This window comes from Aythya fuligula, chromosome 16 (genome assembly GCF_009819795.1).
Source record: "Aythya fuligula isolate bAytFul2 chromosome 16, bAytFul2.pri, whole genome shotgun sequence".
Classification (NCBI taxonomy): domain Eukaryota; kingdom Metazoa; phylum Chordata; class Aves; order Anseriformes; family Anatidae; genus Aythya; species Aythya fuligula.
Genome location: NC_045574.1, coordinates 921,703 through 948,370, shown reverse-complemented (window position 1 = coordinate 948,370; position 26,668 = coordinate 921,703). Strand labels below are relative to the sequence as shown.

Here is a 26,668-nt window from a genome sequence, read left to right as displayed (position 1 = left end):
TGTAGGAAGTGAGACCATGCTGTTTGTATGGAATCTTTGAAAATCAGAAGTAATTTCTGTCACTGGGAACATCAGAATCATGCTGAATTCCCTGCATTTCAATGCAGGATGATGTTCTGTGTTGAGTGATGACCAGTATTCTGGTAAAGACAAGTAGTGACTTGTATTCTGTGCAAATGCAATAATCGTGTTCCTGTTTGAAACTTCCTCTCCATGTATGTACAGCTAACAGATTATCATAGGAAGTAATGTTAATAAGTTTCCTTTCCAATGGAATGGGAATCATTTGTATTGCTATGTTTATAGCTGATTTTAACATCAGTGTGGTGTATCTATCACGGATAGATACATAGATCTATGCAAATTTAATGTAGAACTGTAACTGTAAGAGGATTTGTCCCCGCCCCCAAAAAAATCTGGAATAGGTTCATACACTGACAAGCATACAGAGTATTTTGGATGGACATACGTGTTTGGATATTGACTTTATGAGTATGCACGTATTCAGACTATTCAGTGCATACTGTTTCTACCAGTGCTCAGGTGCATTGAGGTGTTGTGCTTATGGTCAGGAGTGAGCATCTGAAGACAGCAGATTGACATGTGAAGGTTTTACTGATCTTTTACAGCAGGTGGCTTTCTTTTTGCCCAGAAATGATCTACACAGAGATATTTTAAGTAGAATCATATGATGATCATTTTAAGTATGATCATACATCAAATCTATGATTGATGTCATAGATTTTCCACAAGTTTCTTGTGACAAGAAAGATATGGGACAGCCCTGTATTGTCTCTGAGCTTTTTCTCTTTCCTTGTGGTAATCTCAATCTGCTCCTTGTGTTGGTCACAGACTCATATGCTAACTTTCCTTAGCTAAAAAGATGTGTGTGTCTTGACAGGATATTAGTCCATGTATACACAGGATGATGTGAACATAAGTCCAGGCTTTCAACATGTTAATTTTACTTGGTGTTTGTGAATGCTAACAAATTCTGACTCCTGTTTCCACTTCCTAGGCTTGCAAGCAATTAAAATAGTGGCAGACATCACTTCACTACATGGGTAATGAGACCAATTCAGGTCATAAGTCATTTGAGACTACACTGATATATACGATTAGTCACGTGTGAACTACTGCTTTACAAATTTATGATGCAGTTTTGCAATACCTACAGGGCAGACATGTCCGGCTCAATGACTCTTGTAGCAGGTCTCTAAGCAGTTACAAAACCACAGCAGCTCTCCTATCCAGAATTTAAAATTAGAATCGTCCAGAATTAGATCGGTACAATGATTTAAAATCTGCATCCTACCTACAGTTATAAGTGGCGTTCTTAGCTGGTTTGCTGACAACAGGATATAATCGTGAATTATTTTTTTCTAATTTAGCTGTTGCAATTTGTACTTTGTGGAGTGATCTGGAAACAGGTAGTGTTGTTTTTCGTTTTTTTTTTTTTTTTTTTTTTTTTGTTTTGTTTTGTTTTGTTTTGTTTTGTTTTGTTTTTTTGTTTTGTTTTGTTTTGTTTTGTTTTTCTGTGTTTTTTATTCAAATTTTGAATCTTGGCAGATTTTAGAGATTCTGTACAAGTAATACGGTCCCTTCCTCTGCTTCCAAATGTTCAAAAAAAAATAGCGTTAGTGAAAATAATTTATTGTATCTCTGGAAAAATGTATTTGCCTTGTTTAAATCATAATCTGTTCAGACACTGCCTTTCTCACAGCCTGGGAGATGTTGATCACTTTTGCATTGCACCATTACAATGTCATCCAAAGAGACAGCAAATATTGCAGATTAATGCTGCCAAAATTGAAGTAATTACTCTTTGAAAGTGACAGGCATGTTATTAAGGCCATATGGCATTATACATAGTTGGTGTAATAACTAATCGGAAACAGCAGTATTTCTGGGACGTGAATGTTTGGCAACATATACTTGACTAAGAGTCTTAGTATTATAAATTTATGCATTTCTTGCCAGGAAACCAAGGAAACCTATTCTCAGGGGGGAAATCACATCTTTCTAGCAACAGAAAATATTTGTGAGCTTGAGGTAAAAGTGACACTTGCCATTCCTTTACTGGTCAATTAGGACTAAGAATGTTCATTATAATCCATAAAGGCAGGCTGACTTTTTTCTTTCAAGAGTTTTTGCTGTGGTTGCTATCTGAGAGTGCACAGCGGATGTAAGTGGTGCAAAATGACCTCGTATTGTGCATGACCTTCAGGGAAGCTGCTGAGACCTCCACTGCCCTGCACAGGTTCATGAGCTAGGGGGATAGGGCAAGTTTCTTGTGGACTCAGGGAGGTGCTGGATGCAGTCCAGTGGTCTTCCTCATCTGGCTCTTAGCACCTGTGGAGTAAATAAAAATAACAGCAGTGCCCTTCACTTGTTTCAGGTGGGCCTTTTACTGTTCTACATAGAGTAATGTTTCCGAGAGATTTTCCTAACATAGTGATGATATAAATCAGATGGTTTGCTTTGGTTTTATTGAAACTGCAGGCAATGAGTTATAATTTTATTCCTCTATGCATATGCTGAGAAACAAATTTGTACTTTATCTGGGTTGGCATATCCTGACTGCATCCCCTTTGAATCCAACCTAGGGATGTGTTGCTCAGAACTGAGGCAGAGAGAACAGCAATTCTTCTGCTCTGGGTAGATCAGAGTGAGGAAGGAAAGCTTCCACTGGAAGGCTGTGCTGGGAAGGACTTTCAGCCCAATATGTAGTGAGTAACACTGCTGTTCCACTTGAGCAGGCTGTCGAGTTAAATATGTTTCTGGAGTGATGCTTCTGGCATAGCCTGCGTAATGCATATGCAGTACATGTATTCAAGCAAAATAAAAATGAACTAAAATGTGCAATGACTGTGTGAGCTGGAAAACCTTTTGCCATTTTTATGACCAAAGTTGATGAGCTTGGGTGTAAAGCTGTATTTTCCTAGAGCAGGAGGAGAGGCCTCTAGTGTGGCACTAGCACAGCCAGGGTACCTGGAGACATAAACCAGAAATTAGAAGTCTACATCTCTATCCCCTTGGTTATAAAAGGCAGAGTGACAGATGGACTGTAATTGTTCTAGTCTAAGGATGAAGAAAGAACATATTATGGTCTTTTTGCTAATGCAGACATATCTGGAAGTAAATGACAAAACCTACCGTGTTAGCTGTATGTCAGAGAGCCTGGCTTTGAGACCCAGAAACCACTCAGGTGAAGCAAAAATCTCCCCAGATAAGCTACGAGTTTTGGAGCTCTCTTTTCACAGGTACACTGAGGCTCGTTTCAGCTTCTAGCAGCTGATGTCCAGAGAGTGCTACAGATGCTCTTGTACAACTGTTGTGTTGCCCTCTCTGTAGTCAGCAAAAGTTACAGTTGACTGTCCAGGAGTTTACATGAGCAACAAAAATGAGAAAGCTCTTCTTACTTAATGCCATTTTGCCTTGTCTCCCTAGGAGGGGGAGCACCTCCTAGTGCGGAAATCTTCCATTTGATATAAGACACGGACATAATAAATGCACAACAACACCCATTTAGACAGGTCTGAAAAATGCTTAAATAAGGCAGAGCAGCTTCTGTTTACTGTTTAGCAGGTGAATACTTTGTGTGCTGGAGGGCATGAACAGGCAGGGAATGAAACAGCAAACAAGATTGGAGGAGCAAGGACATCTGCTGCTTAAAGACAAATCTGGTGTAATTGGAGTAACTGAAATGCGGCCAGTTCAGGAAATGGGCTGTAATATTGCATTACCCAGATACAGAGTTTAAGGACAGGCAATCTTCAATGAGAAAGGAGAAGGAGATATGACAGAATAAATGAGGAAGGACATTATGCTGAAAACAGAATAACATTCACATGGATGACAACTTAGAGACACCTTGAACTTGAGGCTAAATACCCAAATGGTAAAACAATTATAATGGAAAACAATTACTGATCTCCTAGGGCTAGGTGAGAAGACAGATCGGGAAATATTTATGCAGATGGGAGGGCTGTACTTGGGCTAGGACACTGATCATATGAAACTGCAATTACTCTGACATTAACTGGAATGAGAATTATGGAGGGACTTAGAAAGCTGAATCTATGTTTATTGACAGATTTATTTATTTATTTATTTTAATCCTGCATGTTGACAACCAACAAGATTAGAAGCCATCTGGAAAAAGTTGCAGTAGTTAAGTGAAGGAACACATATGCTGATGCCAGTGCTCAGGTTGGAATAATATTAGCTGAAAGATAGAAGGGAAGGAAATAGATGTTGAGATTGAGCATGATTCTGATTTCCAGGTGTGGGAAATTCTGTATTCTGCTGTGCTATTGGAGTTGTTAATTTGTGAGGAATTGGATGACATATCTAGTAAAAAAAAGAGTTAGGATGTAGTGTCTATGGGGCTTCAACTGTAGATGCTATAACCTTGAAGGGACTGAAATTTAGATGTCTGGGGGATATGGAAGTAGGTAATGGCAGTCTGAAAAAAATACAACACAAGGAACTGGTTTGTCTGGGGTGGTGTCAGGCTTAGACTGGCAAGGCAGGGATAAGTACTCTTCGTACGAGACTCAGATGACAGCAGAATCATACTGAGAGCTCAGCCAGACCACTGAAATAATTGCACATACCAATAGAAATTAAAGTGGCAAAGATGCGAAGAAGGTCCTATTCTGATAGCCCGGATTTACGTAATCTATCCTGCAGAAGTCTTTTAAAATCCACAAGACATAATTTACAGAAAGACCTTTGCCTTTTCTTTCACTGACACACCATTGTTGACTAACTTGTGGTATATTATTTGCAATGATGTAATCAATATTTGATGTAAAAAATATTTCTCATGAGAGCTTCTGTGAGCTGTTTGCCAGGAATGTTCATCAGTACTTTTGAAATGTTAACTCTTTCGATGGGACAAGGTGGGAATGTGATGTTCATCCACTCATCCTGCCAGATTCTCTGTAGGAAAAAAATCAGCATATATCTTTTGGATTGAGATTAATGGGGCAGCATTAATTATACCACACAGGGATCTGTCATGGTAATTCAACTAATTTATAACTCTTACATTTCCAGAATAAATACGGTTTTGGAATGTGGTTATCATTAATACCTTCTAATAACTAAATAACTACACCGGATTCACTATATCTTTCAGCAGTCCTGCCTGGATATTCATTTATAGATCCTGAGCAAAATGAGGGAAATTAACACATTTTCCAAAGATCTCCTTTGTATGCATATGCATTTTTCAGGACAGAGAATAGGAGTTTGCAGCAAATGGTAGCTCCAGGAACAATGTGAGGGGGGTGAAGCATTGGCCAAAACTGAGGCAGAAGAGGACTTGGAGAAGACACCCAGGACATACTGTAAGGACAACACAATAATTGATGGGATTGATCTGTAAAATTGCAATGGGAGAAGAAGAATATGACACAAAAGGGCTGAGAGGAGTGTCGCTAAGCTACATGTCTAGAGTCAAAGCTCTGGTACAAGAATATTGCACATTTTGTAGTGGAGGTGCCTGGGGAAAGGTGGTTGCTTCTGTGTATTTCAGTTCTTTCTTGTGTACAAGCTTTGAGCCCGTTTCCACAAATAACATTGGCATACAGCTGCTGAATGCCAGCTAGAAATGTGCAGTGTTCTTTTTGTAATATGCAGATGTGATTAGTGCTAAAAATAGCTGAAAGCTCTGCGAGCTGTATATTTTTTCAATAATTTGTCTTTCTTTTAGACACCAAAGAAATAGAGAAAATAGCCACAGAAACAAGAAAAGGAGCTTATTTATATTTCTTCCATGATCAGTGGTGTGATTTTATTTACTTAGCTCTCGCAGTCTGTTTTTTGTATTTCTTCCCCTGCCCCTAACTGCCTTGTGTGCATTTCTGAGTCACAAAGTGAGTTACCGCCATCTTCTGGTCCAGCGTGACAGAAGTCCCAAAATACCTCCCCAGTGCTGGGCGGTCACCTGGCCCCTGCCAGCAGGGAGTTCCCATGGGGTCCCCGTGTGTTTCCTGAAGGCCATTTATCTGACTATTCAGAGAAAAAAGGGATGCTTAACTCATCGTAGGTTGGAAGCCTGGTCCCAGGGGTCCAGACTAGTCTGAGATTTGTACATGGTTCCATCATTGGCTTCATATGTGAGAAGAGACAAGTCAATTATCTGTTCTTTAAAAGGAGGACAAGTTATGCATTCTTTCATTAGAAAATGTCTGAGACTTCTTCAACAATACCCCTTGTGTTACAGGTCAACAATACTATCTTTGTGTTACAGGTAAACATAAATTGTGTTATCCCTTTCTGTAAAATCTGTACATTTATTTTTGCTTCCTGCAGTCACCTTTTCAGAATATGTTATTCATGAGCTTAAAAATCAGTTCGGGTGAACAGCTAAAGACAAAGCTGAAGGTCGTCGGCTCCTCTCAACTCATTGTATATTGCCAGTAAATGCCTTATGCTTTTGTACCGCTTAAATAATATTCATGCTACTTCACGTGAGAGGGGATAAAGTGATTCCTTTGATTTACTGGGAACAATCATTTCTGTAAGGCATTCTGGTTTTCCTCAGAATCTAATCTTTGGTGTGATAGCTTCTACAGTCTTCATCAGAAAAAATCTGGCGTCCATGTAAACCAGCTTAAATATTTGTTTGGAATTATCATCTCTTATTTTTTGTCCTCCAATACATTGCTTTCATTGTGACCTCAGAGTTCACAGACAGAAGTAATTGAAAGAAGCATGCCAGTACCTTTGGAGTGAATCTGTCAGCTCATAAAATACAGAGATTGATCTTCTAAATGCTTACATGCATTATATATTGTAGTGTCTGGAATAGACTGACAGGTAAGGAGGCAGATGTAGAAAGTATGACTTAAGCATTTTGAGAGTTTGGCTTACATTTTCTAGGAGAATCCTTAAAGATGAGACCAGAGGCCTGCAGCCGTGCACAGCGTTTGATGTAACATTTAAATTCATTGTGCTTGTTCACATTCTTTCTGCAACTCTAATTCCACATCTGCATGCAAGAATATGTTCTTCCATAAGTTGACACCTTCTCAAAAAAAAAATAAAAATAGGAGCAACATTTAATCTTAATTGTATTTATTCATAATTTCCATTTATATTTACAATGAAGTGCAATAGCCTTTTCCTCTTCATCATGTAATCTGTGGAACTTTCAGGATAAAGGGCTTTGTGTTTAATGGTTTTCATGTTCTTACTTCTTAAAAAGCACAGAGTAATTTATGGGCATTCTTTTACATACTCAGCAGGCCTCTGCTCATCCCATTAACTATTTCTAGTAAATAAATGATCTCTGAGCATTTTGTTATGCCCTGAAGAAGCACATGTTTATATCATATGTATTAGCCAAATGTTCCATAATGCAGGAAAAAAATAAGAATATGTGAAAACAAATGCAGCAGAACAGATGATTGTAAAGAGCCTATCACCAGGAAATTCATTTAGAAGAAATCAAACCTGACCCTGGTAAGTTTGATGTTTTTTTCATTTCTATCTTCAATAGACATGCAAGATGAATGCAGATTAAGGTTTTGACCTGTCTTTAATATAAAGCCTGACAACAGCAGACAGCAAAGCACGAATGGTAGCAGATTTAATCATGGATTTCACCCACATTCATCAGACCAGCAGGGCACTCATTTCAGAGACTCATAAGATTATTCTTTTCCCCCTGTGAAATCCTCTTGCTGCTTTCTGGTTCATTGACAGCATCTAAAGATATGTTCTGATCTGATGTGGTGCAGCTAACAAAGGAACTCTCTCTGGAACTCATCAGTTATAGACTTTGCAAAAGATTTCACTTCTAACCTAGTAATTGATCTTTAAACTCACTTCAAAAAAAACCCTAGCCAACTTTGCTGAGCTGGGAGTCGGTGAAAGATTATACTTGTTTTCCTGTTTTGTTCCACAGCACTCTGCTTTTCTGTTGGTCAAAGGTTGAAACCAGTGAAGACAGCAAAGGTTTTCATCATAATTGTTTTCATCCTTTAAGTTTACTGTCAAGACTTTACTTTTCTAATACTCCAAACAGTATGGGGCCATCACATGTAGTATACTCCACAGTGTTCCTTTCTACCGGAGTCATTATTATAATCTTTTCACAGGGTTCTTCACCTAGCTGAACTTCCTTTCCCCTCATCTCCTCTCATCTCCTTCTCCCTCCTCACCCCTTCTCTCCCTTAAACTTTCCCCTCCTGTCCCTGAGCTATAAAACTGAATGCCATGTCTCTGTCCAAAAGATGGTGGGTATTAACAGAGAGTTTTCACCCTGCCTTTGGTGATGGCTCCTCTCTCCACAAGGTGAGCTGACAGGGTAGGTTAGCTGTGTGCTTCTTGTCATGAAGTCAGCCCACGGTTACCAAACAGCACATATTCCACCCTTCAGTGGTGGGATGAAGTGGGCCCTCCAGCTTCACTCTGGTGCTGATGAGAAATGCCTTCTGGAACTGTTTGTTCAGATGTGGGCCCTGAGCTGCAGCAGAGGGGCAGTAGTAAGCCCCTGGCAATGGTGAAGTCGTTCACTGCCAGCAGCCTTCTTCACAGTAATTGGTCAGAAGTGCCTGTGTCTGCATCCATCAGCTGGCCACAAGCAAACTTCTCTTTGGTACAGCATCTGGGTCCAGAGTTCCAGGAAGCTGACTACCAGAAAAATCTGAAGTACCTCTGAGTACTGAAGTGCCTCAGAGTGAAGTTGCACAAGATATGGAGAATCCAGTACAGCAGCTCATTGTTGCTGAAAGGACAGACTGCTCCTCCACTCCTCTCTCCCTGCTTTCCTCTTTCTCCTTGTACTGATGCAGTGAACCTTGCTGTGAGCTGATTCAGCATGCTAACTGAACAGGAAACACACCACTGAATGGCTTTCTGCTGAGTTAGCAAGTTGAATAAGCTCACAGAAAAGTCTGTTGAGTGCCAAAACTGGCACAGGACAGGGCAAAAGCTGTGCAGCTGGACCTCTCCTTGTTGGCTGCAGCAGCCTATTGCCCTGTACACCACGTACCCTTGCTCTTAGTCAGGCAACCAACCCATTTGACCTTACAGTTCAGCATATGTTAAATGCTTTGCCAAGCAGCATCTAGAATCAAAATAAGGGGTTTTCATGGAACTAAGTGAAATGAACAGAATCTGTTGGTTTCTGTAGAAGTTTTGTCTAGAGAAATACTAAACAAGAGCCAAGGCTTTCAGTGGTACAGCCTGTTGCAGGATATGCCAATCATGTGGGTAGATGCCAACCTATCTCTTCTCTCATATGTAGAAAGTGATGGTGTTTTGTGGTTTACAAAAGCAGTTATTTATTAAAAATCTCTTCCATATAAGATAAAAGATTGTGAAGAAAATATAAATAGAAAAAAAATATATATTATTTTACAATCTGGCATATTTTCATCTTTGTTCTATAGCATACCATAGTAAATCATACTCTAGCACTCACTGCAGGGCAAAAGCAGCTGTATATAGGGTGATCAGAATGCAGGGAACCAAATTCTCCTTTCCCTTGTACTGACTATACTTTCACTGCTTTCAGCGGAGATGCATTTTAAATGAGTTAGTCAAAAGATTTTTAGTTCAAAGTACTGTTGATGGGACTCACCTGTAGGATTAAGTACTGATTCTTCAGCAGTGATTTTAGTTTTTATATCAAATGATCATTCTCCCTGGAGGAAGGCTGAGTTAAACAGGAAAAAATGCATCCTGGGAGGGTTTTTGAAGCAATCATCTCTTATGGTATTTTTCAATCAGGAAATGAAAGAATGTTTCTGTCTGCTCTTTGACAGTCCCATGCTCTTCACTGTTTTGTGGAAAAGGGAAAAAAAAATCAGGTGATTAAAACATAACGTACCCTTTTAACCCTGCTTTTTCTGATACTTTTAACATTCTCATTTTTTATTACAAGAGCTGATGAACTGTAAGTGATTGGTACGAGAGAGAATAGATTGTGCACTTAGCCCTACCATCTGACTTAGTTAATCTTCCAAAATGCAATTTATTCTGACTGGTAACTCTAGTGCGTTTAATGGAACACAGGGTTAAAGGGAGAAACTGGAAACAAATGCTCTCTATCTAAAGGCCAATCAATAACTGAATAGTTTGACAATCTCAAACCTTTGTCACTTTAATGTAATTGGAGTGTATGGAAAAGACATTACATTTCAGCACCTACTAGCATCAGCCTCCGTTATTGGTGATACCACTTTGAAAGCTTTCAAGTCGTCCTGCTGTAATAATGTGAAAGGAGTGGGAGTAGAGGCTTGTGCTGTCTTTTAAATCTATTTTGAGGGATTTTGTAGTTCTACACAGATTGCAGTTTGCTGTATATATTGTTTTTGGGACACACATGGAACCTCTCAGTATGTTTGAAAATTTTTATGGGCTGGTATGTCTAAAACTAATGAGGCTGAACATGTTTGAAGCTGGTTATGGGGACTCTCTCTAGCAGTCCATCATCTGTGGTTTCTCCAGATGAGCAAGTAGGGAAAAAAAGTAATATTGCTGGAGGGATATTATGCAACAAATCATGTGAATGGCATCATGCGCAAAAAGATATGAACGTTGAAATTCATTTTTAATAATCACCCTTAATAGTGATCGTTCAGTTGTATCAATCAGAAATAGCTTTCTGAAAACAATTTCCTGTGACTGCTGGCATGTTTGCTTCTTATTCATATTAATAAGTGGGAAAATTCATTTGGAGGAGGAGACTGGGAGAGAGTCCCTCCATTTCCTTGGCTTTCAGAGGTAAGAAACAATTTCACATCTCTTTGAGTGTCACTCAAGTGCAGTAAATAATGTCGCTGGGAGGACTAGTTCAAGGCAGTTACAACTACCTTACCCGTTTTGTCATTATAGGGTCTGGTGAACTTCCTTCCACCCTTGCTACACAGAAAAGCCATGTTCCTTTTTTATATTTGTTTTGGAAAGTTCATTATTTTGCGTGTTTGTGTCAATGGCTATATGGATTATTCCTGTGAATACGATGGACTAGATTCAGTGTCCTACTGACAAAATCAGCCAATTTTCCCCAGAGGAGGAAACGGAATATTTACTCTTTCTCTCTTTAGGGGATCCAACTACCCAGGCAGCTCTGAAAACACAGCCTAGAATTCTTCATGTGTGTTCCTTTCAGCTTTATATATAGACAGCATAATTGTAAAGAGATATTTGATATTTCTTTGCTTAACAGCTTTTTTTTAATTTTAATTCCTCACCCCCTGCCTTCTTGCAAACTCTGATGATGCAAATATCAGATTCACATCTAATACAGAATTAATTTGGAAGAATGCATGTGCCCTTTTATGACTTTCCTTGAACATGAATCCAGAAGTATACTTCAACTGCAATAAAAACGTACAGTTTTAACTGCCAGCTAGTATTTGGCTGTTCTGGGAGGAGAAAAAGCCTCCATGGCCTGTGTGCTGACCACCAGGGACTTCCTGAGTGCCTTGAGCAAGGTGACTTGGCCCAGCAGAAAGGTTTCAGTCTGGGGAGGAGATGAATCTTGCTCCCTCCTTCCCTATATTGACATGGACATGTCATTTACTTTCTCTGTGTATTTCTCCACACGCATAAAACTATTTACCAGGCAGTAAATGCACAGCCTCTGTAGTTGCTGACACAGAGCTATGCTGAAATTGTAGCTTTAATTCCACTACTACTTGGAAATTTGGGAGGTTTCTTGGAACCTTTGTCAAAGAGACATACTAAGTGGTATTGTGGCTACTTGTCATAAATTCTTTCCACCTGCATACTTTTATGTCTGAAAAAGCCTATTATTTCACTTGAAACCAGCAGGGCTTTTACTTACTGCTGCTAAATACTGATATTTCCATGAGATTTAATGTATTTTACAATTTTATGAGTAGCTATGAATAAAAGCTACCTAGTAATGAGGAATGAAGCTAAAGATGAGTAGTCTCCTATGGCTTTTTCTTCATCACTCTGAGACCAGGTTTTGATAGCTGAGGCAGTTTCTGAACAGTGAGTCTGACTTTTTTTTTTTTAGTGGGGGAAAAATAATTAAAGGAAACTCACCTGACAGGAGAAGATGCCCAGAGCTTCTTAACAAGAAGCTTTCTGTGGAACAGAGTGAGAGGAAGGGCAGGAGGAACAGTCAGTAGGATTTGAAAGGGAGGCTGGTTGGGTGGTCGGGGGAGGCTGGCTCCTGTGACAGGGATTTCCTTTGGTGCCGCATGGAAACTTTGCACATGGCACCAGTCCTGTCACTTGCGAGTAGCCTCAAGGTTCTTCAGAAGCATTTGGAGGCCTAAACCAGAAGAAGAATTCTTGTAGTGTTCTCAGGTATGCCATGGAATTAATAAGGTTTTCTGCTATGTTTTCTCTTCCTTTCCTAACAATTCTATTGTTCTGGTTTCCTTACGATTGCCTCAGAGCACAGAACTAATGATTCCAGGGAGGTGGGCCACAAAATCTCAGAGATTTTCCAGGAGCTTGGGTATCAAATTTAAACCCTGACTGTACATCCAATATCTAATTCTTTTTTCAGTGCCCAATACATGACACTTACTTGAGTTTTAGTTCCCATTTAATCACTTCAGCCACTCATTCCTATAAACATTTTCTGCAGTTCTTTTCAACTACCTTCAGATTTTGTTACCAAAAATATCATTTTTGTCATTTGCATTTTTGTCACAAGACTATTTACCCCTTAATTTTTAAAATCATTGGAGAACAAATCCTGGCAGATAGCAACACAGGTCCAAGTGTGTTGCTGATAATCCTCATCCTGTGTGAAAAGTGCCATTTGGTTCTTGGCTTTTAAATGATTGTCATGCGGTTGGAATTACATCTGAGAGATCTTGTTCTCATTTTCTGTCTGTACAGTGGGTAAATAGTACTAACACTTCATGGGGATGCTATGGAGATAAATACATTTGAAAATTATTGCAAGCTACTCAGAAACTACTGTCAGAGGGGAGCCAGATGTGATGAGTGCTTGCTGGCAACCCAGAGCCAACAGCCCCTCAGACGAGGAGCTGGACCCCGCTGGGACCGGGACTAGAGGTACAGCCGGAGTGGGAAAGGAAGGAAAATGTTTATCAACCACTGCAAGGTTGAGCCAAGGCACACACTGACTGGTAAAGCTAGAGATCTGTTGGTGAATAAGGATTGGTTGGTACAAGAGTCCAGTGTGAAAACCCCAAAGATACTGAATGAACGGTTGGGAAACTTCTGTTCTGAACTTTGTAATTAGCTCCACTTTATAAAAGAAAGCTAACCACAGCCGTGGTCTAGGCTGCATCTCAGAATCTGAGTGTAATTCTGTAATGAGAAATTTTAATAAATGCGATCCATAAAGCACTTCTGGCTAATTACATTATCCTGGCTCCTCCTATTTATCTCCATCTGTTAAACTGCTTTAAAAGGCAATTAATCGTCCTTTGAAGTTAGAATGCTTTAAAAGGTAAAAAATACTTCGAATACTTTCCTATCTTTCCTTCCCATGTAAACAAGTCTTTTAGATAGCTGAATTGATGTTGTGCTATTAGTGTGTAATTCATTTGTGAGGTTCTGTTCCATAGAGATAGGCCAAGAAAGTAGACTATCTGTTGGGGATCGTTTTGGTCCACACTGTTAAAAAAATTGAAAACTATTACTTTAGTAAATGCAAATCTGTGCTGCTGTGCTTGGGTTATAAGTGCTGTTTAGCACTGTGATTCTACTGAATTTATGGAAACTACACTTGATTGCACCAAAATAGGCAATAGAAATAAGGCCCAAGGTTTGTTATTCCTTTCAGCAAGACACCTTAGCTGTTGTACTGGCTATAAAACTGCTTATGATTTCACACAACTTTATTAAAAAAAAAAAAAAAAAAAAAAAAAAAGAAAGTAGAGCTGAGTTCATATGGGATCACAGATAAATGATGCATCCTTTCCAAATCACTCTTTCCAAGCAATGTATTCTTATGATAGCTTCATTAACTTTGGCGCAATAATTTGCAGATAAATTCCATCCAAAAAAGAAGCAAGTATTCAAGCACTGCTAATAATGTGAATTAGATTTTTGCACATTAAAAATGTGATAAAGCCATACTAATTATTTTTAATTATCTCGAGATAAAAATACGTCACTCATGTAAGTAATTATGTAAGTAATTTAAACCTGATTAAATAATAATGATTCCTTGCTCATTGCCTTCAAAGTGCATATAACCAAATTTAATTTTAAGCAGGATCAAGAAAATAATCACTTGATTCGAGCATTAATTACTAATTTTAATTCTAATTCATTAAAAACAGACCTATTTTTTGCAGACTCTGCAGGGCATTGACATTTTGCAAAATGAGTCATTATTTTGGCATGGCGAAGTATTTTTCAAATGGTGAATCATGACTACCAGAAGGGATTGTGAAAGAGCTCCAAGGGAGCTTCAACTTCTTAGAAAAAGCAGCCCTGTTTAGCCCTGTTTAGTGCTCTTCCTCCAGGTTGTGACTGGAGAAGGATTTGTAACTCAGCTGGTCATGTTAGGTAGGGAGCTGCTAACTACCTTTAATTACTGGCAGTATGGGAGCAAGCAGGAGATAAACTGACCTAAAGCAAATAGCTTTATCGAGACCAACTGGTACAAGGTAGGAGACAGTTTAAGTCAGTTTAGAAATGTAAAAATCAGGTGTTTGATAAAGCTTCACTTCCAGTCAAGTTGGAAATGGATATATAATGTAAGTAGTTCATTCAGGAGTTCGTCCTGGAAGGTGTAGCCTTGTTTCTGTAGGACTGCTTTTTTTTGTTAGTGGTGGTTGGGTTTTCTGTTTGCCTACCTAACCTCCTCTGTTAAGAAGTGACTACAACACCCGCCAAAAGAATTGCTGGTTAAGCTTTTGGATTATTCATTCCTTTGGGAAAGGATTACCTTTTGATATGTAACTGTAAAGAGTTTAGCCTAATATCTATGTGGCCCTATATGATAAATTAAGAAAAATTACATTAATATGGCAGTAATTTTCTTACAGTAGATTTTAAGCCCCATGGGGATTAGTGTAATTGTGTCTAATGCACTGAACAGTACAACCTATAGGTTTCACTGCTCTTTTCTACAGCTAATTCAGTAGCTCATTTTTGCTCACTCAAATTATATGCTTTGTAAGTTCCAATGATCAGAACAACTCTCATAAGGGATTTGACCAACATTTCATCAAGCTTACTTTTGAGAATGTTTCCTGATGTTCAGCTTACATTTTTTACACTTAGCAGTATCATCCTTCTCATGCTTTTTCTCCTCAGAGAACTCATCTTAATCAAAGAACTGGACACTGCTTCTGCTATTGAAAATCAACAGGACTACAGTTTTGACAAGTAATCATTTCAACTCTGAATGAAAACCAGCAAAAAGGTAACTTTTTTTCTCTTTTTGTTCTATATAGAAGGTATTATTTTGTGCTGACTTAAGGTGCTGTCAGCCATTCACCAAACCTCAGAATAAGGAGAACGTAACTGCAAATAGAACCTGAGATACTCAATGCAGCAAACCCATTGTCCACACATCACCTTTCTCTGTATATGTGTAATGACCTGAAATAGAAAAAAAACAATTTTATTGAATGTAGTGATGTAGGTGGATGAGCCAAGTTCCTGGAGTAACTGTCATCTGCAGTTTAAACAAGAAAACCATGATGAAATAGTTAAATTGTCAGTGTAAAACAGAGTAACCTATACAAAGACAGACAGCATTTATTTTAATAGAAAGCTACTTGTAAGATGAAAACAATTAAGTCACTGAAGAAAACTCCCAGCCTTTTAATGAGCACAGGACAACAACTTAACAGAAAGAAAAACACTGAAGATTAAGGCCATATGTCATCTGTAGCAAAGAAACTGCCTAGCATAATACAGTGCACAGGTGGAGACTGGGCACAGACAAGTATTGGGTCTTCCTTCCAAAATTTCCTCCTGTATACTTGTACCCACAGGAGGTGGGCAGTCCCTGGCAGATGTAAAATCTGGTTCTGCCTACAGTGGAAGTTTGGAAGCAAATGGTCTCAGGGGTGCCCTGCTCCTGGCCTGGGTGGGCTGCAGCTGCCTCCCTGCTGCTGTCACAGCAGCTGCAGAGCTGGGGCAGACAGCAAGCACAGCACAGCTTCTTAGCAGGCCTTCAGCACTGTTTCTTTGGCAAGCTCAGCAGCAGCAGCATGCCCCTGGATGAACTGCTGTAACACGTAGCTGTACAAGGAAAAAGGGTTGTCAAAGACGTTCTAGAAATTGTTCCTATTGCTCTGAACTGGGGTTATTTACTCTTTTGTCCTGTTGATCTAAGAAGGCAGACTTCTTCACATCACTTCAGTGCAAGTCATAGGTGTGGCTAGTTCTGGTACTACTAGTACAAGGTACTACAAGTACAAGCTCTCATATTTAAGCGTTCCCTGGTGGTATTTGTTCTTGTTCAAGACAACTATGAACCCAGGCTAGCGAAATGCTATTAGGATTCCAAGGCAAAGAACTGGCACAGCACAGTCTTTGTCCCTCACTTCTGAACTGCAACATGAAAAAAACTCAGACATTTTAGTTCATCTCCAGTGAGACAAGCAGCTTATTCCTTTGCCAATGACCAGCTGATTGCCCAGGTGACTGGGATCAAATGAGATCAAATGAGAAAGCAAGCTGGTCAAATTCACCGGGGAAGAGAAAAGGAGATTTTTTAAAAATGATGCTGATTAAGTAGAAAATGTAGATGAAGACGGAGAGGGCTCTTAGACTGATGAACGTTGGACTAAGAATCTTAATGCAGATCTGTGAGATCTGCACCTTTCGTGATCTGTATTACCCTCAGAAAGAAAGCTTACTAGTTTAGTTCTCTGTTCCTTAATTTGAATTCCTAGTGCCCACTTACCTTAATTTTCCTTTTCTTACTTTGTAGGCTCTTTCTATAAAAATAGCCTCTGAAGCAGAAAAAATCTCTCTCAAAACTTGAGGAGTGACCACACTTGTTAGTGACAGAGAACAGATGTGCACCAACTTCCTCATTCTTTGACAGCTGTCATTTTCTGTAATATAAAATACTGCTTGGACAGTAACTCATTATATATTGCTTCTATCTATGGCACATTGACTTAGTTTGTTTTTCTTTGGTTTCTGTCCCAGTGTCATATTCAACTGTTGTAAAGCTGAAACGTGTCTCTAGGCCAGGAGTTGCTGAACCAGCAGCACACCTTTAATTTTCCTGCAAGTGCAATGGAAGTCAAACCATCGTTAAAACCAATGGAAAAAACTAGAAGCCTGTTCTTGCTTTGTAATGTGCAGGATACTAGACTTGGAGGATGTAGAGAATTCACCAGTGTAATTTTGTATAAGAACCAAAACCTAACTTAGCTCACCATGCAATAATGGGACAAAACAGATGTTCTTTTTTAGGGAAAAGGAAGCCCCAACCAAAACTCTTCTTGAATCTGGCTCTGACAATGTTTCTCTTTATTACTAGGAACAAAAGGAAGCCCAAGTCACCGTATCTTGATTAGAGGCACCACTGAAAGGATTTAACTCTTATGTTACTCTCTTCTTTCTTGGAAAACCTGTTGAATGCTTTCAGGTGTGCAGATTTTGTGTCTGCAGTAAGTTCTTTCAGAAAACAGGATCTCTGCCTAAATGCAAGCCCCTAGATAGATAGGAAAATGGCAAGAGTTTCCATGCCAGGGATAGCTGAAAGCACTGGCAAGCTAAGTGTATCAGAGGCATTTAGGGGTAGAATAAGGTGATGTGGTGAGGCTGGCTGGCTGTCCAGAACTTCCTCGTGCAAACTGATGGATTGCCAGGCATTTGATGCAGTACATACACCATGGAAAATAGTAAATGTTGTCCCCCATTTTGATATTCTGAGTAAGTATCAGAACATATAATTCTGAGTTCAGTTCTCTGAGGGAAGACTCAGGATCTTTCTTGGTTTCAGGGTCAAAGAAAGTTTTAGATGCTCTATTGTGGGAATAAAAGGCAGCAATGCATTGTCCTGGCTCTAGTTTTTGCCTTTCTTTTTGTAGAGGAAGGGAAAGAGATCTAGTTCTTTAGTCTGTGACCTATAAAGACAGAATACAGTTTGCAGACAGTAGGAAAGAGCTCTTTTAATTGTTCCACATCCCACAAAACAAAATAGACTTGACCTTCAAATACAGTTTTCCATTTACTTTCTCACTCTTCATGAAGTCCAATGGTTTCTGCTTAAACAAGCAATAGCCCGAGTAATTTTAAAAACCCAACAGAAATGTTCCTCATTCAGGTATCTTTCAACCATCCAAACCCAAGAGGAGTGTTCTGAATCCTGTCTGATAGAAGACCCATCATTATGACCATCTGGGCAGTGTTCTCTGAGTGACTTGATTTCAACTCTGACAGACACAGAGCATACAGTATACCAAACACACACACAGGAGTAATACCAAAATGACAGCATGGACTAGACAATACAACACAAAAAATTGAACAAATTATATTAAGACTTTTTTCTTAATGCAGGGTACACATGCTTAGTTAAAAATACAGAACATGAAGAAAAATATAACACTCTATTAGTATACTAGAATCCCTTGAACATAACTGGAAAAAAACTCTCAAATATTCTGTACATTTTTTTCTTTTTACAAAACATTTGAAAATGCCAGTCCAATGAACTGATATAAAAATATCATCTCAGAACATTTTTCCTAAAGCCATGTAAAGGTCTGGTTTATGCAAAAACATACTGTACAACTTGTGTCACTTCAGCATTTCCCCCCTGCCCAGATGAGGTAATTGATCTTAGGTGCAAAATGAGCTGTAGATGCAGTAATGTTTTATCAGTCTTGTTCCTGTAGCTGATCATCAGTTATCTTTCAAAAGCCTTTTAAATTTGGTCAGAGTAGTGTGGCCATTGCTACCCTTTGTAACAAGACTAAAAATAAAAGCCTTTCAAAAGTCCTCTGTCCTCTGCAATGAGTTACGTATTCTATACTCGCTGTACTAGTGCAGTGATTTTCATCTTGTGGTCTTATCTAGACACGGCTGTGAAAACTCTGAAAACCAAACCTGTTGTTCTAAGATAATTGATGTCTTTTGTCTTTAAATCAGCACTGAAGGGTGGCCTTGAGAATAAAAAGGAGTAACCAATGGTGGTACAGGTACTAACAAATTTTTCTTCTGGTACACTTGATTGATTGCAACAGAGAATCAGAGCCTGATTCTCACAGTATACAGAAACATTGACAATTAGTAGAACCTGGAATAAACAGTATTATATGCGTGCCAAACTGTGCAATAGAAGAAATGGGTTTAACAGGGACTATTTGGAAATCCAAAATAAACAGCCTATTGCCAAGACCTATTTTAAAAAGATTATTGATTTACCATTCACTTATGTTCTGAATTCTGATATTCATCAAATCAAAGATAGTAACAGCTACTGATAAGGAGCCTGAAGAAACTTCATACATAAACGTGTTTTTTTTGTCCTAAAGGAAAACAGGTATGGTAAAGTAGGTTCCCTGATGGTGTGTATAAATATATGGTACTTCTGATTCCTGAAATGGAGCAGAATGACAAATATGCTCAGTTGTTTTCCCTCTAACCAAGTGCTGTCAAATAGTATACCTACAGGAATTAAATGCAGAGGTTTCTTTATGTGTCTTTGTGATGTTTATCCTATTTTTCTATCCAGCTTCCTGTTTTTAAAGTCACTAGAACTATATTATATATGTAAAGCACTCCCTGTTTTCAAAACAGCTTACAACTCCCAGTTTTGAAAACAGGTTACAGTTTTTCTCCTTTGACTCTTCACAGTACAGTGGTAAGAAAATTTCCCTCCCCAAACTGAAGCAGGAAGGAAAAGTGAATTGCTTATCATAGCAAAGGAAGTTAGTTGGGAACAGTGAGACAGAGACCTCAGAAAGCCATGGTTTAAGGGCACGAGAAGGTCTTCTGTTTATATTAAATAGAAATGCTCCTTTAGTGATGAAGTGGAGTGATGTTGTGACAGTACCATCAAACCTGCTGTATTGTATGGTATTTAATAGGAAACAAAAATGATTTCTGCATACAGAGACAGCTCAGAGCCCAGTGGCACGACAATGGTTTCTCAGTGCTAATCAAAGCTGGGGCTCCTGCGCTACATACAGAGCAGAAAAAGCGTGCTGTTTCTTCCCTGTTTAACTTCTGCAGGTTTGTCTTACTTTGAACCTCATATTCTAACATTATAGGTCTACACTATACTTAGTAGTTTTATATACAAATTGTACTGGATAATTTGATTAATCTCTGATACCTTATCAGTAAGCCTATGCACTATGCTTTTGTGAATAAGATAGCTTCACAAGCTGTTTGTTAAGTTTTTGTTGTTCTTTTTTTTTTTTTTCCCCTTTTGCCATTGACCAATGACCAGCTTAGCAGCTGTGCCAGACACTCGTGATGCCAAGCAGTATGACAGATTGTACTGTGTGCACTGTTACAGAGCCAGAAGCGTTTCAAATTATTTTTACATTGAAATTCTTGTTGTTTTCACTTAGTGTTTTATATCCTAAATCACTTCAGACCCATGAAATAATTAGCACTGAAAATATTCCCAAATAGCAGAGCAGTGAGCTTTTAGCACCACTTACTGATAAGAAAATGTGATGGAGGCAAAAGGATCTGCCAGAGCCCAGGTGAATTTTTCTTTTCAATATTTCTATTCTGAAAGGACTTGTTGTGACATCTGTCCGAATCTGTGGTTTCTCATCTAAAAATCCTTCTAGTTCAGTCTGCAAATAAGTACTGGCATTTGAAAATGTCTAATGCTCAAAGACTGCTAGGCCTAGACTTGAACTTTCTGCTTTGCAAATGCCATAGACAAAACAGGGCAGAGCAGGGCCTGTTTCTGGCTCCTGTCACAGACACATACAGAGCACACAGCCTTTCCTGATCCACCCAGAGAGGCTCTCCTGTTACTCTAAACACTGCTGCTTACAGGTTTTTCTAAGTTTTATGAGCACCTTTGTAAAAGTGCTGGGGTTTTGTTTTATTGTTAGCTTTTTGTTTGCCTTTTGTTTGTTTGTTTGTTTTCAGATTCTGATTGGAAAAGGTTCTAATTCTAATTTCTAAGGTTCAAAACAGTTCTCAGCTAATATTTATCCCTAATTGCTTGTATTCCTTTTTATCTGTTTGGCAGTGTTTAGGTTTAGACTGAACTGCCTTTACTTTTCTTACAATTGCCTTCTTCTAAAGACAGTCGATGTACAGTACCTCAGGCTAAAGAAATCAAGCTCTTCTACTCTTAATTGCAGAATTGTATCCACTTTACCGATACCATTTTAGTGTCTTTTCTCAACATCTAGCCATTCAATTCACCATTCAGTAGTCACCATCTCAATTATTTGGTGACTATAACTGTACGTGGCTGTCCAGCTAGGAGCCCAGCAGGCCTTTACACAGTATCTTGAATACTTCTCAACTGGAAACCTGTCTCCTGGTGCAGGCTGAGCTTTTATGATAATTGTATTGAATCTACATCATCGTCTGACCATCTCTATAACCAAGGTCTTTTTATTTTCAGTTAACAAGAAATACAGCAAAATACTTTGTTTAATCTTCATCTGCATGTGCTAGTATTTGTACTATGTAATTTCATCCCAGTCAATTGCTTGTCTTTCAGGGCTATCTTTGTGTGTGTCCTGAATCTTCTCTAGCTTAGTGCCACATCAAACCCAGTCTGGTAGCATATCTGCTTCAGTGATTAATGAATATGTTAAATCTATTCAGTTACAAAACTGACACATAAGAAATTCCACTTGCAACCCCCATCCAACTCCCACTTTCTTTTCAGTGTTTCCTTCTCTCCTTTAGCCAGCTGCTCATACACCTCATGCTGCTAGTTTCCATTTTCTCCATCTCAACTAAGTTTTCCACATGGCAATGTATCAGACGCGTCAGCTCTATGAAATCCCCACTTGCTCGGTTGTGGTAGGCCTGATTCTTATTTTGCTTTTAGCTGTGGAAATTCTGCAGACCTAATCCACTCTTTTAACTTGCAGGTTCATTTGTGCTTTTTGTCTTTTTCTTATTTCAATCTGTTTTTTGCAGCCCTGGATTCCAACATTGCAATTTTATAGCATCAAAACAGTTTTTCTTTTCTACTTTAATATGAAGTCTGCAGTAAAACCACATCTGTAGCTGCACTGCACAAACAGGAAGTGTTTAGCACCATGCTGCCAGCTTGAGCTGGTGTACTGGGTCTGGCTGGGATGTTAACCCACCACAGCTGGTATCAAAAACTACTTTTCCCTTACAGTTTGAACTTCTCACTGCTCAATAGAAATATCGGATAGAACTTAAAATGTTAAATAGAACTTAACACTAAGAAAATCAAGAGTATAACAGAAAAATAAGATCATATCTTCTTTCCTTATAATATACATCAACTTTTAATAATAAAAATACTTCTATCATGTTTTCAATAAGAATAACATGTACATTTCAATGTAAAACAGTACACAGTGTAAATGCCCTTAGATGCTCTTCTATGCATCTTTAATGTCTACAATGACTACATAAATGTGGGCAAGGATCCTCACCAGGCTGTACAGATTGCTGCAGTTCCACTGAACAGAGCTGATGTAGACAAAGCGAGGATCTTGGTATATGTGTTCTTTTTGCTTTTAGGTGTTCCTACAGTCCTTATTTTGATCATATTAGGTAGATCTTAAGTTGAGAATTCAGTAGAGAAACATCCATTTCTTCTTCAAACAGCAAAGGCCGAGAATAACTCTTGCAAAATTGACCAAAAAATGAGAAAGTGCATTGAAATAATGCTGTGCTCATGTTACTGCAGTACAAAATGGTTACTCTAGTAACAAACCCCTGTATCTGACAGCTGGCTAATGATGGGTTGCCCTAGTTCCCTGCAACAGGTTACTGTAAGTCAGAGGAAATGATTAAAAGAGATTAAACAAAAAATGTTCCTTCCCCAAAATGATTTCAGTCTGTGAGTCACAAAGAAAATACTTTAAAGAATCAGAAACAAGGTTCAGAACAAGCTGCATCCCCAAACTTGTCATAAGCTGTTTTGTGCTGATTTGTAAATTAAAAAATCAAAAGACCTTCATATCCAAATTGAAAGGGTCTGATTTTAATTTAAGATTTGAATTGGTTGGGATGTTAATAAAAGTAATGCAGCTAAAACACAAACAACCTCAGAAATAATAAGAATAATTAAAAAAAAAAAAAAAAACCTTTAATCTTGTAGAATACACATCACTGCAAAGCGCTTCTGGATCTGCTAACAATGAACTGTTTTAAATGAGACTGTGGAGAAACAGAGGAATGGTAAATATGTTATACACCTGCCCACTGACACCTGCTACAATTGAAATTTGTTAGGGATGGGTGGTCATATTAAGGCACTCACTCCAAAAGAACACTATTTCTGTCCTGAGACTGCTGACATGTTTCAATTAGTTTCAGCCAGTAATTTGGAAAAAAAATACTGTGCTTAGGATAACACTGACAGAATGGAGAACAATTTTTCAAACAAGAAAAAATAAAGTACATTATATACATGATTCCTTTTTTTTCTTTTAACTTAAAAGCATCCCTAATACATCTTAATAACTGTATTAAAGACTACTTAAATATTGAAAGATTTTAAATAATGTAGACTTCTTTTCAGTAAACTGGGAGTAGCTGTGTAATTGCCAGCATATTGGTCCCATTTTAAACAATATAATTTTTATTTAAATCTTGTATATATAATAACATGATCCAAAACACATATTCCGCTCCACATAAATAAGTATAGTTCTTCTGACTGGTTTTAAAAACTACATCTGTTCAAATAATCAGATTATAAGACTGTATTTTTCCTTTGTAAAGTTTCCTTTAAAATCTTTCACTCCCATCTCTCCCCTTATATACCACTGTATTTCCAGAGCACATAATAGGGCATTAGTAAAAAGAGTTAATCCAAAACCTGAAAGCTACAGTAACATGAAGTAATGGTGAGAAGTATTATGGAATGTATACTCTGCAGCATAGATTGGTTCTCACTTGGCTGAAGTGGAAAATGACTCCAGAAGAAATTCTTTCTGTTCGTATCTCAATAAACCATAGATTGTGCTATTTGTTGTTCCAAAGTGCAGGTCAGTACATTAAAAAGTGGTGTTTGTGAAGCTACTGCTCAAGGCCACTGACCAAAATGAGGCTGGCAATTAAATGGATGCCAGATACAGTACAGGGAGAGAGAGAGGTGTCTTTCTGGATTTTCTTAACCAATCCATACCTTTAAGTCCACAACTTTTAGGTGGCAGCACAAACAAGTCATCGGTAAAACTGCGCTTTCTTGATGCGTAATTGTCATTTTTCCAGGCATCTAGCAAATGGCAGTAACATCCCTTTTAGTTGTGTGGTCTTTGTTTCAAGAATTTCTTTGAGAAGTCAAAGCCATACAAGAATCCCTGTATGTGCTGCAGGAGTTCAAAGGCAGATTCTTGGTGCCTGGATCCAGCACGTTCACCTCTGACTACATCAGAGCACCATCTCTTCCTCTCGTTTCAGCGCCGTCAGCGTTAGTTAGCGTGGGTCCTCAGACAGGGCTGCTTGTTGTTGAATGTTTGAATGATGCCACAACGCAGGTGCCTCTCTTACTTTTATAAATCCCCATCTGTAGGTGGCTGGCACAACCTGTAGAGTCTTTAAGGCAGATTAATAGTACGTTATTAAATGTCATAAGACTGATGACACAAAGTTACTGGCATAGTATACAAGAGTTAGCTTTTCCTTTACCATTCTGCAAGCTTTATAAGTAATCCAATATTAAGAATTCTACTAGTCTTATTCTTAATTGCAAATATAAAAGTGTTACTAGTGATTTAATAACTACATTATTTACCATCATTGTTTAAGTACTATTTGAGACATTCCATCACTCCTTTTTAACTTTATCCCAATTCAGGTCTTCAGCACTCCCTTTCTTTTTCTATTTCTTTTCTTTTAAACCAGTTGGGGTATAATGGGGGATGATGGTTAAACCTAAGTGCATCTTGATTCATATGATTGTTTGTGGTAGTATTTTCTACATTATATTTGAATAAAATCAAGGTAACAGGTCTTTTATAATTTTCCTTTCAAGACTGCTACTATAGAGTTTGACAAATCTTGAAAGATGATACTGAGAATTGAAGTTAATTCACCAGATCTTCCTTTAACTTTGCTCAGTTTTATTTCAAATAAAAGGGGTAATTGCAGACATCCTTCACAGATGATAGAACCCAGTAGGAACATACGTATTTGAGCTTTATTGCCCTGAAATAATCACAGAATCACAGAACCACAGAATTTCTAGGTTGAAAGAGACCTCATGATCATTGAGTCCAACCTCTGACCTAACACTAACAAGTCCTCCACTAAACCATATCCCTAAGCTCTATATCTAAACGTCTTTTAAAGACCTCCAGGGATGGTGACTCCACCACTTCCCTGGGCAGCCCGTTCCAATGCCTAGCAACCCTTTCAGTAAAGAAGTTCTTCCTAACATCCAACCTAAAACTCCTGTGGCGCAACTTTAGCCCCTCGTCCTGTCACCAGGCACGTGGGAGAACAGACCAACCCCCACCTCGCTACAGCCTCCTTTGAAGTACCTGTATTTGCTTGGTATCCAAGCAAATAATCCTGGAATTTGTCATTGTAATCTAGTCTGTATGCCAAAACAGAGAATTGTCTCATTTTTCTTTGTAAAACTGTTAATTTTTAAACATAGCATGTTGTTACAGTCATAAAAATGGAATCTAAGTCATGTAGGTCATTGACAAGGCAAAATAAGCATGCTGATAGAATGCTGATGTGTGACACTGGCAACATGGTAGAAGAGCCAACCCAGACTACTGTTTTATTCCTTTTTGAAATAACAATTACAACCCAACAGAAGGATAAGGTTGTAAATGCCCAATATGTTTCCGTTTAAGGTCTCTGAAAAAATAAATCAAAGGCAGACTGCTACAGTAAGCACCATGACAGTCTCTAAAATTTAAAGTAATTTCCTATAAACATTTTGAGGGGTAGATAGCTCTGTCTGAAGGGATGGCAAAGACTTTACTAGATCTTTTCCGATGCCAATTCCTGCATGCTGGAATGGAACTGTTTTGCTTGCTTCGTGTAAACAATGCCATTAACAAGAGTAGAGGCACAAGAATTTTGGCAGAATTTTGGGTTCTTTGATCACGGGAAGGTCTATGCTACACTGGGCCTGATGGCACTGGATGGGATGCGCCTCTCTTGGAGAGGGGTAAGGATCTTTGGTCAGGAGTTGGCAGGGCTGATAGATAGGGCTTTAAACTAGAGTCGAAGGGGGAAGGGGCTAAAACCAGGCACGCCGGTGAAGACCTAAGGGATGGTACGCTAGAATCAGAGGGGCTGTGTGCCAGTGAGGTCCTTCGGTCAGATCCACAAGGTGCTGAGTGTAAGGAGACGCACCTGAAGTGCTTCTACACGAACGCACGCAGTATGAGGAATAAAATGGATGAGCTAGACGTCCTGGCCCAGTCCCGCAACTACGACATCATCGGCATAAGCGAAACCTGGTGGGATGAGTCCTGTGACTGGGGTGTTGTGATAGATGGTTACAGGCTCTTCAGGAGGGACAGGCAGGGTAGGCGAGGTGGTGGGGTAGCGATGTATGTGAAGCAGGGGCTGGACTGTGTGGAACTTCAGGTTGGCAATG

At 38.8% G+C, this 26,668-nt stretch overlaps 1 protein-coding gene and 1 long non-coding RNA gene across 6 annotated transcripts in view; one reads left to right on the top strand and one right to left on the bottom strand.

The window, feature by feature from the left end:
- Positions 1 to 26,668, top strand: part of LOC116495557 — a 191,313-nt gene that overhangs the window by 153,583 nt on the left and 11,062 nt on the right. For all 3 annotated transcript variants that reach the window (XR_004253957.1, XR_004253956.1, XR_004253955.1), the window contains one exon: positions 15,250 to 15,358. This is a non-coding gene — a long non-coding RNA (uncharacterized LOC116495557). The remainder of the gene's footprint in view (positions 1 to 15,249; positions 15,359 to 26,668) is intronic.
- The window catches only part of PREX1 (phosphatidylinositol-3,4,5-trisphosphate dependent Rac exchange factor 1), a 178,727-nt gene continuing 170,107 nt past the window's right edge, over positions 18,049 to 26,668 (bottom strand). For all 3 annotated transcript variants that reach the window (XM_032198116.1, XM_032198117.1, XM_032198118.1), the window contains exon 40: positions 18,049 to 24,642. In XM_032198116.1, coding sequence (XP_032054007.1) covers positions 24,600 to 24,642 — 43 coding nt within the window. In that variant the 3' untranslated portion in view covers positions 18,049 to 24,599. The remainder of the gene's footprint in view (positions 24,643 to 26,668) is intronic.